The 18,034-nt window shown below is 42.4% G+C and overlaps 1 protein-coding gene across 2 annotated transcripts in view; it reads right to left on the bottom strand.

Annotated features, from left to right (window-relative positions):
• The window catches only part of LOC102385731 (desmocollin-1), a 44,637-nt gene that overhangs the window by 5,986 nt on the left and 20,617 nt on the right, over window positions 1-18,034 (bottom strand). For both annotated transcript variants that reach the window (XM_006016398.3, XM_006016400.3), the window contains exons 7-14: window positions 17,641-17,813; window positions 16,566-16,709; window positions 11,796-11,981; window positions 9,963-10,222; window positions 9,707-9,849; window positions 7,265-7,480; window positions 1,770-2,012; window positions 688-809 (exon numbers count right to left, since the gene is read on the bottom strand). In XM_006016398.3, the coding sequence (XP_006016460.1) occupies window positions 688-809; window positions 1,770-2,012; window positions 7,265-7,480; window positions 9,707-9,849; window positions 9,963-10,222; window positions 11,796-11,981; window positions 16,566-16,709; window positions 17,641-17,813 (1,487 nt within the window). The remainder of the gene's footprint in view (window positions 1-687; window positions 810-1,769; window positions 2,013-7,264; window positions 7,481-9,706; window positions 9,850-9,962; window positions 10,223-11,795; window positions 11,982-16,565; window positions 16,710-17,640; window positions 17,814-18,034) is intronic.

The following is an 18,034-nucleotide window of genomic DNA, read 5'->3' on the forward strand; positions in this document are numbered from 1 at the left end:
GGGGGAGGAGGCGCTTCTAGCACTGGGGGAAGGTGGCTAGGCATTGAAGCTGCATCAGAGCAGGGGAGAAGGTGCCTGCCCCTCCAGTGGGGAAAAAAGGAGGGGTTGTGGGGAGCTGCATGACTGGGCCAGGGGTGGGATGATGCAGCTGAGACACGCTGCTCCAGGGACAGGTGGGGCTGTGCCCAGGCTGCCTGACTCAGTACAGGAGCCCAAGATCAGGGCAGGGGGAAAGGGAGAGTGATTCAAGCCTCCCTTCCTCCCGCCCATGCCAGGGCCCGACTTGCTCTGCTGCTGCTCACATGAGCCAGAGCCACTGTAGCCACTACGCTCTGACTTGAGAAGGACGGGGGGAGCTGGGAGTCCCCGCTGGCAGGGCTGGGAGGTCGGGGTGACTTGGAGTGAGAGGCACCACCAATGCCCAAGGCACCACCAATGCCCAAGGCACCAGGGGGCTTTGGGTGGGGAGTTAAGTGCACTGACAAAGCTAGGGGACTGTGGGTTGGGACAGGCCATCAATGTTTACAAATGGGTCCTGGTACAAAAAAGGCTGAGAACCACTGGCCTAAAGGATGCCCAAACTTTTACACTGGGAATAAGTGGCACCACAGCTCATAAACACTGAAAATGAAAACTGTTTTCAAATTAACAGATTTCTACATTTAAGTACATAAAAAGGAAACTCACCATCACTACTTCTCCAGGTGCTTCTGTGTTTGATATAATTAAGTTGTGATTAGCACAGTCATCGGTCACTTCTCTGCCTACTGCTGCAGTTCCCCAACAGCCACAAAGTGTTATCAATATTACTGAAGAAAGGAAATAGATGTTTAAAAATCTCTGTTAAAACAATATACTGGATTTTGTTTGCGCTTCTAAGAGGAATAGAGGTACTGCACAGTGTACTAATATTTTATTTTGGTTTATTTTTACATTGGAAGAAGTAAAAGGTTAAGTGAGACTAGCATGAGCCATTTATTTCATACTTGTAAACAACACTCCTATTTCAAAAAGCATATATTTTAAAATGAATGCAAGTTACCAGTGCATTATGTGAATAAACTACTACTTCTGTAAAATTACTTGATTTTTCTTCTTGTTAAAAAACAGTCATTTGGGGCTGTGAGGGAATGAAGGGTGTATGAGCCTGAAAGCTTGCAGAAAAATATTTTTTCGTTTTGCAATTTCTCAGTTGGTCTAATAAAAGGTATCATTTTGGAACCAAAAGTTCTAGATTTTTGCACTTCTTATATGCATCGCATTATTTCATTTCATTTCAGAAACAGCATTAGTGGCACTGATGATGATGAGCAGAGGTCAGATCCATTTTCATGTTGCTAGACACGTCACAACAGTCATACCGCCTCATGAAAGTGTTGGGGAATCAAGGGAATGCACTTAAACTCCCCAGTGCAGAAGACTGACCTCTTCCAGATATTGCTTTGGAATGAACAACCACAGGACCTAATAGCCACTAAAAACCATACCTTCTTACTTCAAGTGCAAGGCATGCCTCTTTGACTTCCTCTTTACTAATGCAAACATATAACCCAGCTTACAGAAATCATATATGATATATCTTAATGCAGTTGTAGATGATGCACAGATCTTTTTTTTTTTTAATGGAAGATGCACAGAAACTGCACTATTGATGGCTACACAAGAACGTGAATAGAATAAGTGTTTAACAGAATTCTATCACAGAGCCTTGAATCTAACTTTGAGACAGAGTATTTTGCATCTTATATAGGATATTCAAATATACTTACACAGCAGTAACAGTGATCCTAAGATCATGGTAAGGATGGCCCCTACTCCAAGAGAGAATTTGTCTTGTGCACGGGGGAAACGTGGCTCTGCGATAGCTTTACAGTACCCTTCACTAGTACAGTCACAGAGGTCAATTGTAACATCAGTGCATTGTTCCTTTCCTCCATTATCACGTATTACAAGAGGAAGTTTATAAATTCCAATCTCAGCATTTTTTTTCGGTTGTAGACATATAGATTTATCTGCAAAAATTAAAACAAACCAATTCCGTTATTCAATGTTATATTGATGGGCAATATTAACCAAGTCCTAGAGAAGCCATTGGTGTATTAAATGAAATCTGTGAAAATCTATATGAAAATGAGGGTACAGCTACTCAGACCTATTATCTTCTGTTACCCTATAAGAAAGCAAATTTTCTGTACAGATGTAGTGTAAAATTTTGTCAGCATCCCTGCAGTTTCTGTAAGAACTCAGCTCAATGCTACTACAGGTACCTGAGACAGGTAGCTTAAAGTTGACTCAGTTATGTTTATACTGCACTACCCTACAGCAAATAAACTATTTTATTGTTCCCCAAGGACTTACTCCCTCCTTCTCCTGCCATTTATCTGTACTTGGTTAATCTACTACAATTGGAAATGAAAAGTCGTCTCTGAAGATCCGGGTTTGAAAGACTGATTTGTTTCAGTTTTATTCATTTAAATTATATAATTTGTTTTCACCAAAATGCCAGGTTAAGTGTCTGATAATTAAATAGCCGGACTTTGTTGTATTTAGTGAGAGAAAAGTTAATGAATCCATTCTCAGTTCTTTAGCATAAAAACTGCCATATCCACTCAAGTGAACAGTTCACGAAGTCCAGTATCTTGTTTTTTTGCTGAGGCTTTAAAACAGATAATTCAAAACAACATACAAAATACTGGTTGTGAATAACTATGTACAAGACGGTCACTGGAGAAGCGTCTCCCTTACTTGCTGGGGTTTTTTTGCTCTGATATATGAAAACTTACATTCCTTCTAAATATTCTTGCTTTATCCTTTCACAAATATTTTTTGGATTACCTAATGTGCTGTCATTAATTCTATTAGTGTCCTATCACTTCTGAGTGTGTTCAATTCTTGACTGTTTCATAGTAGCTAGGGTCAGGAGGGACCTGAAAAGATCATCTAGCCTGACCCCCTGCCACAGGCAGGAGTGAATGCTGGGTTCACAAGACCCCAGACAGGTGATCATCCAACCTCCTCTTGAATATGCCCAAGGTAGTGGGGTGAGGACCACTTCCCTGGGAAGCTGGTTCCAGATTTTGGCCACCCTAACTGTAAAATATTGCCTTCTGATCTCCAACCTAAACCTATTCTCCATCAGCTTATGACCATTGTTCCTCGACTGTTAATATCTTGTTTTACTGTGTTTCATAGATGAGCATTATATTGTAAAAACATTTCCTCTGGCATTTTTATGTTTGTTACTTTTCCATTTCATTTAATATCCCTTTCATATGCAGTACAGCAATAATGAGAAGTGTCCAACTTAAGTTTTCTGACTTGGTACAGTTCTGTCATGTTCCCCACTCCTTGATTAACCTGAATAATTTGCCCGTGCAGATCTAAAATGTGCATTCTTGGTGCAGATGCTGTCACTTCACCTCAAATAGCCTTTTGCAGATAGTTTTTTTTTTTTCCCCAGTGGTCCCAGTCAAAGATCAGGGCCTTGCTAGCCACATTTATAACCCTTCCACTCTTACCCCAAAAATGCTTGATAAAGCAGGGAATTACTTCAAAATGAAGTAAGAGGACAAGTAGATATGCTTGTTTTAAACATGCCGCCTGAAAATTTCAGTGTGGTCCCCTAGTTCTTGTATTATGAGACTTGTTGAATGACAGTTCCATATGCATTTTATCTGAGTTGTTCATGATTTTCTAGATAGCTATCATGTATTCACTCAACTTTTCCCTTTCCCAGACTGAAGAGTCCTAGTCTTTTTAGTCTCTCCAGCATGGCAGCTACTGCCTTAGCTGTCTTTCTGTGGACCCTTTTCCAATTCCACTACATTCTGATTGGCTGTACATTGAGCTGATATCTTTAGAAAGTTATCTACAATGAATCTAAGGTGCTTTTCCTGAGTCGTAACATTGCATACACAGTTAAGATTTACCAGATTTACCTGAATCCAAGACGACACTGAATTTAAGATGATCCCAATAATTAGATTCTAGACAAGGAAAATTTATAAATTCGTTATAACTTGTCACATCTAGAACCTAATTGTTGGCCACACTCTGGCTGCTGACCAGGTTTCCAGCCATGGCTGCAGCCCTGGGAGGACCCAACAACCCCAGGTAAGGCTACTGGGGCCAGCACAGTTGCTAGCCCCAGCCTCTACTGCACTTGGGGTAACCTGCTGTATGCCAGAGCATACGTGGCATGGGTGTTCCCCAGGGACAAGTAGCAGAGGCACAAGGTGTGCTGCTGTACTTCTCCCTGGGGAAACAAATGTCTGCTCATCTAGATGCACCTTAATCGAGCTTAAGAGAGAAAAGCATCCGGGGGGGTGGATGCTTGGTCTTCGTTTGTTTTGACCAATTCTAAGACAACATCTAAGTCTACCTTCCAGTCCTAAAACTCAAGAGCAAGAGCTGCTTTTACTGAGATGCTGTATATTTGTTATCAAGTCAATCATTTTATGTTTAAATTCTTTTAGAAATTTTGAATGTATACCTTCCACTTCTAGACTGCAATTCATTTAAATGAAATCTACAGTTGTTATGGGTACATGTTGTGGGACTCCGGATTCAGATAGAATATACTCTTGTGACAGGAAAGATAGATACTTGAAACCATTATATTTGGTCTTCTTTATTCTTTAAAGCAGTAAGAGGAAAATGGATACGACCACTAGCAGAAAATCTTAAATTTTTGGTCTAATTAAAAGAATTTGGCTTCTCTCTGAGTCTCAGCTTGTTTTTATATTCCCAAGGAGAACTGTGTTAGAATTATTCACACAAATAATGAGCTAAAATTGAACAGAATGTGTAATCTTATTGTATGTTTTTAACACAAACTATAAATTATATGGTTTTATTCTACAGTCATATTATTACTTAGTATAACATAAATTATATTATATATTATTATGTTTTTAGTAAAAGCTGTACTTAAAACTACTACCTTCTGTTTCTGGAGACTTGTTTGGTTTTTGTTTTTTTTTTTATACTTGTGACTAGTGTATCAATTCATCTAGCATCTGCTCTTTTGACAGCTCATCTCTGACAATACCTCTTTATTGTTATGGATTCTGTTTCTAGCTCTTTTGATTTACCAGTAGAGTGTGTTTGTGTGTGTAATTTATTTTATATTTACATATATATAATGTTTATATCTACCCAAAGAGGGAGGGGAAGTGGCCTTACACCCTCCCCTTTATAGAGCTACATGGGAAAGAGGAGAAAAGAGCAGCTAAGTAGCAGTGGCTGTTCTAGAACTGCATTAATTATCCCAGGAGAGGAGCAAGCCATCTGTGGTATCTCTAGGCAGGCAGAAGAGGACAGCACATAGCTTTTCAGTGAGGAGTCAGGCACATTTTGCAGTTAGCAACAGATGCTAGGTCTTGGCTTGCAACTGCTGGCCCTAAAGCATAGCCATTGTTCAGTGCTGCCTGGCCCTGTTCCTCTACCAACTACAGAAGGATCAAAGGCACAGCTTGCTTGAGCATGGCCTACCCCTCCCCTTCCTGCTCCTTGGTGCTTATGGGACAGATTTTGTGTCCACAAAAAGGAAAAAGGAAGAGGCAGAAAGCTGGAAGCACCTCTGTCATTCCTGTCTGCCTAGTGGCCAGGGACAATGACATTTAAAGAAAAAAAAGTGGGCTCTCCTTTAGGGGTGCACCAATAGAGATTTTGGGGGCTGATACAGATAGCTGATATTTAAGGAGGCATATCAGCTGATACCAATCTGATTTTCCTGATACAGCTGGTAAGTCTTTGGTGGAAGGGGAAGGAGAGGGAAGGGGTGTGAGGGGGCAGATCAACACTCCCTATGGTAAGGGAGGGGCAGGTGCTGCCCAGCCAGGGTGGGGTGGGGTATTGGACAGAGCTGTGACACATTGGAGAGGGGGTGGATCCCACCGCTGCACGCACCCCAGAAGGGCATGGGACGGGGTGGGTATGTGCCCCAGATCTGCATGGGGCAGGACAGGGGGACTGGAGCCGGGACTGTACCTGGCTCTTCCTGGTGGGGGTGCTGAGAGGTAGACTACAGAGGAGGCTGCAGCTACCCCAAATTTTGCCATAGCTCCAAGCACCGCCACCACCTGCCTGGCACAACCCCAGCTCTTTCTGGTGCACAGGTGGAGGTGAGAGGGTTGATCCAGGGCTACACTGGGCAGGCGGTGGCGGTGCTGGGAGCGGCACTTTGGGGTGGGGATGGACTACAGAGAAATCTGGGGTGGTTGCAGCCCCCTCCATAGCTCCCCTCCCAGTGTGGCTGCTCCTGAGCCCAGCCCCAGCCCACAGCTGCAACCCACCTGCCCTACCCCATGCAGATCTGAGGAGCACACATACCCCCTCAGGGTGTGTGCAGCAACTGGAGCCACCTCCCCCTCCCCATACGCCCTGGACGAGCTGTGGCTCCATCCCACACCCTGCCCTGCTGGGCAGCTCCTGCCTCTGCCTCCTCCCTCACAGCAGGGGGCATTGATCTGTTCCACCCCATGCCCTTCCACTACAACAGACTTACTAGCTGTACACAGCTGGGCTATGGTCTTTGCTGCCTGCATGCTGCGCTGCAGCTGTGTGCACACACTGGCATTTATCGGCCAAATTACTGGCCACTTCAGGCCAGTTTTCAATACAGCCAATTTTCTGTATATCGGTAACAATGTATCAGTGTGCCTCTACTCTTCTTTATTGAAGGTTTTCAAAAGGAGGCTGCATAAGCATTGGAAAGAGATCATTAAGGAGTAACATTCCTTCATTCATGAATGGGGTTTGAGTAGATGACCCATAAATTCCCTTCCAACCCTATGACTCGCTCTTGCTCTCCTAAAAAGAACAAGAGCCAGATTGTGCCTTGTACTCCTCAGAAAACACTACCAGTCTCTTTAACTCCCTAATTCTGGGATCTTGAAAGACTTACCCTCCACAGTAAGGTCAGAACTCTGGATAACTCCATCCATCCCTGATCTACCCTCTGTACCCTATTCAAGAGGATAGCAAAAGGCCACACTCATGTATATTTCATATTTCTGTATTGAGGGTATTCCCTTGGGGGGCAACACACAAAATCAAAGTCCTGACCCAAGGCTGGGTGTAGGCACTTTCCTAGCTAGTGGAGACACATAGAAGACATTAAGTAATCACTTAATAATCTCTAACTATATCAGATTAGAAAGCACAGTCAATTTATCTTACTTCTGAGATACAATAATTAGGACCATTATTATTCTTAAAAATAATAGTAGTAGCAGCAGCAACAGCAGCTAATTTTGCATACCATCATTTTGTATAGTCTTCCATAATGAATGCATATGTTCATCAGCAATGCGGGTTTTGAAGGGCGCAGCATAGGGTTCCTTATCTGGATCAAATATTTCAAAGCAAACTGGCTTTCCATCTCTGCATGCTACGTCTCTTGGCCTAAGTATTATTGGGGGAGTCTTGTTCCCACATTTCAAAATAATCCTTACTGTTCCAGTGCCTGTTTTCCCACCTACAAGACAGAAATTGTAATATTAGTACAAGCTGGGGTTTTTCAGTTTAATGTTTATTACTCCCCAATGTAAAATGGATTGTTCATTTAATTCATGCTAAATAGCTAAGTATTAAAAGTAAAGTAGATTTAAACTGTCATCTTCAGTAAAAAGAGAAGAGTCGTGTCTCTAGCCGTCTGTGGCTTCTGGGGGGGGGGGGGGGGGGGGAAGGGGAGGGAATCACTTATTCCACAGAGCTCTTTTTTCCCCTCTTTTCAGTGATGTGTAGGCTCAAAAATCACATAGTGAAAATGGAATCAGAAGGAAAAACTGATGCCTAGCTAGCAAATGGAGAAAATGGTGTTTGAAACCGTTTTCTCCCATCACCTATAATCCACTGAAGAAAATATCTACCCTCTGGCTACTACCCTACCCTTCAAGCAATGAGGAATGGGAAGATATGAAACTACAAGTCCCACCTTTTGGACGAGAAAGGGAGATGGTTCTTTAGTAATAAGATCACAAGCTAAAATCTGTTTTGAATTGCTAGGAAATTATCTACAGTGCAGGATATTTTAAGTTCAAAATCTTGTGTAAAAATCCTGCCTCTTGTTCCTTCCTTCAAATACTCACTTTTATACCGATACAGGTTATCCAACTCCATCCAAACTAAATGAGAGCATTTGTCTGAACAGGAAGCAGGGGGAACACCAGGAAGGCATGCCTGCATTGTGTTTGTTTGTCTTGAGAACATGGATTAGTCAGACACAAGTCTTTATTATCCCCACCCTCTTCCCTTTGTCCCATTTATGGTGAGGGGTGCAATATCACTATATAACTATTTTATTCTTTCAATATTATATTTATATCCCACCCTATCCAAAAGGCTCAGAGTGGCTTACAATAAACAAACCACTCAGAGAGAAGATACCAGAGAACTCCAGCCACCCCCAACTACTACCTCTCTGCCCAAAAAAACACATACAAGCAAACCCTTTCACCAGTCCCAACCATGCCTCTTCACAAGTGCCACTCACAGCCACAGTAGCAGATCCAGGATGCTGCAAAGTGGGATGCAGTTGTGCCAGTGACCTTGCTGCACATGCATCTGCCAGCTGAGACCAGAGCTCTTTTCTCTGGGGTGGTATGACTGCAGCAGCTCACTCCCCTGGACCTGCCCCTGCACAACCAGTTACAAGAAAACTTCTCCCATTCACTCTTGCCACCCCATGTCAACACCAAAGGAGATCATCCTCCCCTTCCCCACAGTGTTACCTCCAAGTTCATACCCCATCTTTTCTACAGAAGTGCAGCAGTTGACACTCCACTCCCCTCCCCCAAAGAAAAATAACCACACCTAACTCCTTCCCTTCCCCACAAAAAAAAAACTAAAAAAACCCCCAAAACATTCATTAAAAAAACAACCCACCCCATAAAAACCGAAAATCTCCCTTTCCCTCTTGATTACTGCTAAAGGGCATCCTTATGCAGAGCCTGCCCAGGGAAGCCTCCTGGCTTTGTAGGGCCTGCAGGCTGGTCAGGTCCTTCTTGTGACAGCAACCACCAAAACTAGTGAGCTCCCTCTCCTAATCTGATATCTTGATCCATTGCTCACACATGACCTGAGCATGTGTGAGAACTGAGAACTTAGATAACTGACTAAAGCTTGTAAAATCAGCATGCTAAATTCTATCATTTCTTACAGATTCTTTTTACAGTTCTTTCATCACAGAGCTGTAATATTGTATTTACATTATATACAAACATGCTTCCCTCCCTCCTCCAGTCCTATGTCTCATCATTTTTTTTTTAAACAAATTTTTAAGGGAGGGGAGGGAAGAGGAGGAACAAGAAGAATGGTGCTCCCCACTGAACACTGAAAGGGCTAGATTTTAAAATAACTACGTAAGTATTAAACACATTCTAAAACAGAACTAAGTTTTTTTGGAAATATGGCCCCCATTGCGAGTGCTTGTAAGTATTTTGAAAATGGAGTCCTGTCTTGTATGGAGCTGCTGCCCCAGTTTCCAGCAAACAATGATATTCTTTTCCTCCTCCTGTAAGTGGGGAATTTGGGCTGCAGCCTCCATTAAAGACAACTACTGTTGCCAAAAAGAGTGCAGTAGTATAAAGTTTGTCTTCGTTATAGTCTTACAGCAAACTGATAGCATAGTTCCATGACTGTTTTTATGAGCACACAATTCCTTTATAAACAACATAGGCAGTTTATAACATTTGGTACTCACTTCGGTCGATTGCCAGGACTGTAATATTACTTTCACCACGTTTCATTCCTACCCTGTCTGTTTCCAAAACTTTATTAGTTCGGAGTTCACCTGTTTTTTCATCAATGTTGATCCAATTGCTTTGGCCAGGTGCTATTCGATAGCTATTAAGAGTAAAATGTTTGTTTAAAAAAACACCCCAACTTTAAATAAGGCTAATTTGTTTAAATTTATTTCCCAAATGCTAAATAAATCCATATAGAAAAATTACTTGTACCATATGCCTTCACTGTGTCCAGTTTCTGGGTCCTTTGCTGTGTATCTGCCAATCACTGTTCCGATTTTGTCACAGTCATGAGCCTCTACACATAATATCGGAGGATTGAACACTGGCTCCTCATCAACATTCACTATGTTAACTATAATAGTACATGCACATGGGGCCAGTCTTCTTGAATGTGGGCCTAATATGTACGGGTCTTCATTATTTACTGTAATTTCAAGCGTCCTCTGTCTGGTGTTTTCATAGTCCAGTCCCTGCAAAATAAATGTATTTCATTTATATGAGGATAAAATTTGCTGCAACTTTCCCATCACTATTTTAAAAAACAGGCAAAGTCATATGTAGCCAAGATTTTAGAAAATGGCTATTTATTAAGGGTACCTTATTATTTGAACTTCTTATCTGAGGAATCTTAAGCAGGGACCTGACTTTCAGAAATGGCTGAATAGAAACTTTTTCAAGAAAAAGGCCTGAAAGATCTTAAGGAGCACCACAGACAAGTTTTCACTATCACCCATCTGCTGGACAGCTGCTGAAGCTATATTAAGAATTAAATCTGCGTCTCTCTCACTGTACTTATCTGAACAAACTTATTCTTGCAATTCTCCCACTTTCCAAAATAATTGTTTGTCTTTGAGGCTAGGGACAGAAATTATGCATAAACCAGTGTAAGTAACTGGAAACCAAGTCAAATATTTAAAGCAGCAGAAGTTCAGTGTACATAAACCACTTTCAAAATGGCTGAAACCAGTCTGAGATAAACCTGGATGGATGTAGTATCAGACTTAACTGATTTAAGTTAAATCAGTTTATTGAACTTCTGTCCCAGACCCCCTCCAGCCTCAAGTTAACTCAGTCCCCCAGCATCCCAGGATGCTTTGCACCTCCCCTGCAAATTGCCCCTCGCAGGGTGGGTAGGCTAGCCTTCCCCAAGCTGTCTGTTTCATCAGAGCAGGGAGGTGTGTTCTAGCACCCCCCAGCATTTGGCCTAGGCCATAGCAGGCATGTGGATGCATTTCTGGAATCAAAAATTAATGTCTGTTCACTTGCTTATTGGTTCAATCTAGGCATCTTAGACTAACCTGTGAAGATTGAATTGATTCAGCCTCAAGCTTTTTGACTGTACTTAGCCTGAGAGTTCAAATATGTCACTGTGTAGCACAGCGACCCAGCCTGTCTGTAGGACACTGTGTTGTGTTACTTCCTTTTCTTTCTCTCCCCCACTCCCCCCCATCTCCAAAATAAGACAGAATTCTAATTTTGCTAAAGCCAGACTTCATGGCCCCAGTGTGCCCTTCATAAAGTGTGCATCAAGCATGTTCTTGAAGTAGATGAAATGTATACTGATGACTTCTTGGGAGCAGGCCTCCCTCTAAATCCTATACAAATACAGACAGGCAGTACAGCATCCAAAACCAAAAGGTTAACACAGAGCTTTAAAACAAGCTATTCTAGAATTATAAAATCTCTTTGAAAGCCATAATAAAAGCTACTTGCCTCCTCCCAATCCCTCCACTATTCCTCCTCCCTCCCCTCCCAGCAAAAATTAGGAAAAAAGTAAAATCCACATAACAGTTTGTTACATTTCTCTCACATAAATATATATTATACAGTTTGCTTTATGTTTTTCCAAAGAACTCTACTGTAGAATAAATCCAAGATTGCACTGTACTAAACCAGTGTCAGTTAAAAGCTGACACATAATTGAAACTGATTAACTAATCTGAATTTATGGCAATAACAAAAATGAAAATTAGATTATTGGTTTAAAGTAAACCTAAAAAACACCAAACCCAATTTCTGGCTGATATTTTCATCTTTGCTTACCTTAGTAAGACATAGTAGCCCTTCATTTGTCTTTTTATCAGTTGTAATAGTAAAAGCGAGATCATCATTTCCCTTTGTAATGGAGAAGCGAGCAGTCCAGGCCTTTGTGTAAGGCTTATCAGCATCAGAAACAGGAATTCTCAATAGTGTCACATTTGCTCTGTTTTCTTCTATTTGTATTACATACTGAAATACACAAGAATTTTTTTGTTATAATCAACACAAATTGTTATTTCCATAGCAATGAAACTTAAATTGTGTTTAAATGCAATGTCTTGAATTCTGAAATAAATCTAGAAAGGTGAGGTGGGAGATGTCTTTTTCAGTTTGTCACAGAAAAACAAACTGTGTAAAGTCTCTTTTGTGCAGCCATAGGTGAAATCTTCCTTGCAAAACTCCTAGTGATTTAAGTAGTATCATAATATGGCGTGGAGTTTTTGTTGGTTTATCTGGTTGCTCTGTTGATTTTAAATGGTATCAGTTGTGGCATTTGATCCCCTCTGCATGTACAGCACTGACAGGTAAAGCACTAGGAAAGATAGTAAAGTAGGTAAAATCCCACAGTTTCTTCTGAATGTTACAGGAAGTCTGGGGTGAGATATGTTCTAGCACAAATGGAAGATGATGAATGCATGTGGGATTTTTTTCTTTAATATTTATTCTGTATGTGTACAGGAAATGCACAAGAGATTGATTGTGATTGCATATTAAAAATGATTATTTTACTGGAGTAGATAAGAACTGTTACATGTTGAAAGAGCTGATAAACTGTTTATATTACAGTAACAGCCAAAGGCTCCAATGATATTTGGCCTGCACACGTGCATATTAAAAATCCATTGTCTCCATCCTGAAAAGAAGAACCATTTAAGAAGAAACTAATCTGATGATTAAATAATCATCTTTGTTCCTTGTCAGACTTAAAAATGATGGCTCTGCTCACCTTCAAAAGCAAAAATATGCAGCAAGATTAATAAATAATTTCCAAATCTAGGCTAACAGACAAAGACTAAAAGGTAGTTTATAGCTATTAATTATAAAGCTGTTGAGTTTGCATCAGCTGTTGTTGAGCCAGATGGTCTGTAATACTGTCTGTTAGGAGAAACTGGAATTGCAAAGGAAGTTTTCATGCGTTTCTGAGTCTGCCTTCACAATATAGGTTTATAGAATCATAGGGTTGGAAGGGACCTCAAGGGTCACCAGGTCCAACCCCCTGCAGTAATGCTACTCCTAAATCATCCCTATCTATTCTTCATCCCACCTCTTCTAGAAAACCTCTAATGAAGAGGTTCCATAATTTCCCTGGACATCTATTCCATCACCTCACTATTGTAATACTACGAAAGTTGGGTTTTTTTTCTTCTTGATAGTTCCTATTCTGAATCTACTTTGCTGCAGTTTAAGCTATTGCTTTGTGTCCTACCCTCTGTGGCAAGGGAGAAAATTGTTCTCCCTCTTCTTTATGCCAGCCTTTCAGATATTTGAAGATTACTACCACATCCCCCCTCCTTAAATCACTTTTTCTGCAAGCTAAACATGGCTACTTTGCTTAACCTCCATTCATACAGCTTGCATTCCAACTTCTTTACAAAGTAAAATGATACTATTACCTCCTAGGTCTTAAGCCTAATTTTAATAACCACCCTATTGACGCAGCCTAAAATAGCACTTTCTTTTTTGGCAACTGCATCACACTGCTGATTCATGTTGAGTTTGTGATCCACCAAAAGCCCATGACCCTTCTCAGGCACTCAGCCAGTTATCTCCCAGTATTTGTATTCTTCTCTACGTATACCACCTTGACTCTGTCTGTACAAGATGCAAGATAATGTGAAACCTTACATGAAACCGCCAGTGATTCCAACACTGATTTTTTTATAATTAGCGGTTATTGAGCCAATTATTTATCTACCTTGTCTTAATTTATGTATCCAATATTTTTTAAATTTGCTTATGAAAATGTCAGGTATACTTTACTGAAAACCTTATTAATTCCAAATATGCATATATGTCCACTGCATTCCCTTCATCCATGCACCTAGTTGTCATATTTGCGCAAATCCAAGGCAACTCTGAGTTTGAGGACCCTGCCCAAGAATTAAAATTCTGTACATGGAAAATGTTTAAATTTGTTATTATTTCCTCTGCATAGGATCTAATTATGGGAGGGCTGTCTTAGATTTTATGTCCCCCTCCCCTGCAGTGGGTCAAGCAGTGGCAAAGGAACAGGCAGCAGTCAAGTGACCCCTGCATCTGCCCCTCTCCACACATACTTTGCCCCCCGCCACTGGTTTCCCCCACCATTTGGCCTGGTGCCTGCCCCTCCCTGCAGCCTCTGTCCCCCTGCGTACCCTTGCTGCTTCACTTCTGGCTCTGACCCCATTCCAGCCCAGGGTATGGGGCACATTGTTGGTCTGGCCCAAGCCCAGCCATGCAGCAGGTGTTGCAGTGGTGGCAGATGGCTGGGCTGGAGCTGCCATAGCTGCTGCAACAGCTGGGGCAGGAGCAACAATGTGCTCTGTGGGGCTGAAGCCATGCCAGAGCCAGAGGGTAGGGTAGAGGTGGTGGGTGGGAGACTGAAGAAAGAGGCAGAGGTAGTAAGGGTGGGGCAGAAACTGGGGAGGTAACAAGGAGCTGGCAGCAGCTGCAACTGACTCCAACCCCAAATTAGGGCCAGAGTCAGAACTGTAGAAGCCACCTTCCCCCCCCCAAATCCAATGAGAGGCACACACCCCCCACCCACTTTAAAAGTTGTGGGGGGGTGGCGGGGGGGGAATACCGCTCTTTGGATTTGAGTAAATACCATACAGAGTCTAAGGAGGAAATAAAGCTGGTTTCAGAATGATTTGTTCTTTACAAATCAATGCTGGCTGGGGTGAATATGGATCTGGACCCATAATGTGGTGACTGTTTGAGTTCTGAGTATGTGATTTGGAATACTGACAATGAATAAACAGTTTCAAGATACTCTTGCCATAGACACAAGACTAATAATTGAAAGGCAATAGGGCAAAAGTAAAATAATGAAGCCGCTACCCCCAAGGGTTTGTCAGCGTAGGAAATTGCACTGGTAACATTATCCCGATAAAATTTAACCATCAGTTGTACTTGGCACTGTAGACACTCTTATTCCAGAATCTGTATGTTTATACAGGGAGTAAGTTATAATTGTATAACTACAGGCATTTAAATTTGCAATTTTCTTATATCAGCATAACTTCCAATGTTCATAAGCCTCTCTCTCAATCTGTGGGCTGCATTTGGCCCAATCAGCATGCTGCTGCAGCCCATGTGACATCCTCTCTCTTTTTTTTTTTTTAAAGTAAAGATTGCTGTCCAGTTTGTTAGTCAGGGAGAAAAGTGTGGGAAACGGCAGGTTTACCCTTGCAAGCTGGCAGCCTGGAAGGGGCTGCAAGGAGCAAGAGGAGGGCAATTGGAGGCAAGGGGCACCATCTGCCTGTGCACAGGTGCACATGCATATGGCACCCAGGAAGCATGGAGAGCAGCTCCCACAGCTCCCTCCAGGTAAATCTATGTAGGGAAGGGAAGGGGAAGGCAGGCAGATTGAGAGAGGGACTAGGGCAGGACTGGGGCTGGGGACGCTTCCCAGCTGGGATGGTGCATGGGGCCTGGGGTTGGGGCAGGAATGTGCAGCTGTGGGGTGTAGATGGGAAGCAGGATGGAGTTACACAGGGGCTCATCTGGGAGGTCAGCTCCCTGCTGCTTTGTGCACTCCCAGGGAGAGAGAAATGGCAGGGGCATGTGCCCCCCAGATTTGGGTGCGGAGCGGAGGTGGATGCAGGCTGCCTGCTCTGAGCTTGGGGCTCCCCTCCGTGCTGCCCTTCCCACAGGGGCCTCTGTGGTAGCCCGGGCAGGGAGCCTCAGTGCCAGTGCTGGGAGCCCCACGCTGCCATGACGAGGCATTTCCTGCGAGCCCAGCACTGGTTCAAGGCACCCCCTGTGAACCAAGCAACAGAGGGGGGCACAATTCCATGCCACCACTATTGCTGGGGAAACAGAGGGTGCCTCGCCATGGCAGCACACCCAGCAATGGCACAGCCTCCCCACCCCGCCAGCACTAGGTCCCACCCACTGGGCAATGGAAGACCCAAGGGGAGGGCAGCAGGGTGGGACGCCCCGAGCCCACAGCAGGCAGCCCACATCCACCCCCTCCACAGGTTTTGCTCCAGCCATGCCACCTGTGGGGGAGAGGTGGCCGAACTCCACACACAGCTCCAGCCACAGCAACCGCTGCCTTCCACAGGTGGCAGCCAGGGCTTGGACGCTGCTGGGGAGGAGGCAGGGGGCTGTGGGCCCTGGCCCTGGTCCCACTGATCTGGCAGCTGGAGGGGCCCTCAGCCATGGGGTGCAGCCCACAGGACACACTAAGAGCTGCAAGTGTGGCCCACTATGGCAAGCAGGTTGAGAACCACTGCTCTAAAAAGCACATCTGGCCAACCACCTAAAATCCATCTTAAAAGACGCCTCCACTTAGGTGTGTAACAAAATTCATTCAGAATATGGCAAAAGAAGACCAGAAGCCCTGGAAGACAAACTGTAGTGAGGCTAGGCCCCACACACTCCTTTGCTACATAGAAGAATGTAATTGCATCTGCTTTTTTCTTGCAACATGAGGAAGCAGCCCATCTACCCCAGGAAGCAAGACCTATATCCTGCAGGAATAGTGAGGAAGACCAGGACATGATCAGAGTTTCACAAAAAGCAGGCAACTTTGTAACTATTAGTGGCATAACTCTAAAGAAAACTTACATTACACTGAGGCTTCTTTTCACACAGTGGTGCATTATCATTTGTATCTTCAATTTGAATTACAGCTGTTCCTGTATTGCACAAGCCAAAAGACTGACCGTCCATATCTTTTACTTCTACAATGAGCGTACATTTTTCTACCATCTGGAAAGGAACATAAAAAGGGTTATAGCTGAAAACGCATTGTTTCCAGTATCGCTGGCTACAGAGCAAGATCCTTTACTTTTCCCTCCCCCTTTTTAAGCTTCATTATTAAAATTGTAATTCTTTTCTATTATCAAAAGAAACAGAAAAACAACAAACGTCTCTTCAGCAGCTAAACAGCATATCATTCAAAAAGCTTTACTAGAAACCTGTTAGCCATGTCAGACACCAAAGGAGAAATGTGATACTAACTACTTCCTGCTCTTTATCCTCCTTAATTTTTCCTTTGCTTTTTGTTTCCCTTGTGTTTCTGTATTATCTGTTATCCAGGATTGTTGGACCTCTTTTCATTTTGTTATACTTTTCCTTAACTCTTTTTTGGTTCCATTATCAGCAGCATTATCAGTAACTCTACATATATAAAAGGCTAAGTCAGTGGAGGAGAAACTAGTTAGAAATTGCTAATAGTTGTCAAATTTTATTTAGGCCTGCATCAAGCCGTATACACCAAACCTAGATTTTAAAAAGAAACTAACAGAATATCATGCATTTTATTTACAATACAGTCTGCTTTAACTTAGTCCTTTTCTCGTCCCTAGAACTTGACTCTATCGCCTTTTCTTGTTTCTACACTGTAACTACATCTCCCTCCCATTTCTATTTCTTAGTGTCACTATCTTTGAAAAGGCAGTGACAAAGTATTTCAGAAATCTCAATTTCACCTTCTTGCTCCACTCTTGCATGATTTCAGGAAAATAGAAGCAGTTCCCCTGAATCCTATTGTCTTTTCCCAAGCTTTGGAAAATTTGGGTCTCTCAATTTTAGACCATATATTGTGCCTCTACCTTCATTAGCCATGCATATTTCTCTATATATAATCTTATCATCCTATTTGAAGCAAAATAAACATTATATTTTAGATAAAAATTACCTCTCTGTCCGGTGCTGGTGAAATTAAAGTAATTGCACCTGTCTCGCTGTGTATAACAAATGCGGAGCATGGTCCAGGCCTTTGTATGTTGGGCACAATTCGGTATCTCAATCTGGTGTGCAGAGTAAAAGGTTCATCTAAGTCTTTTGCAATCACTGTTCCAACTAATGTCCCTACATACACAAGACATCAATTTTTCACTTTCGGCATTCATTAAAAAAAAAAATGACAACAAACAGTTTCAGATGACTGGATATGCATTTTTATACTCACAAGCATTGCTTTTCTGCAAAGATAATATAAATGCAAATTATGAGTATTATTGAAAAAAGTGTAACATTTTCTATTTCTGAGCTTTTCAGTGTTGTGGTCTATTGTTTTTTAATGGCAGCTA

This window comes from Alligator sinensis, unplaced genomic scaffold (assembly GCF_000455745.1).
Source record: "Alligator sinensis unplaced genomic scaffold, ASM45574v1 scaffold117_1, whole genome shotgun sequence".
Classification (NCBI taxonomy): Eukaryota; Metazoa; Chordata; order Crocodylia; family Alligatoridae; genus Alligator; species Alligator sinensis.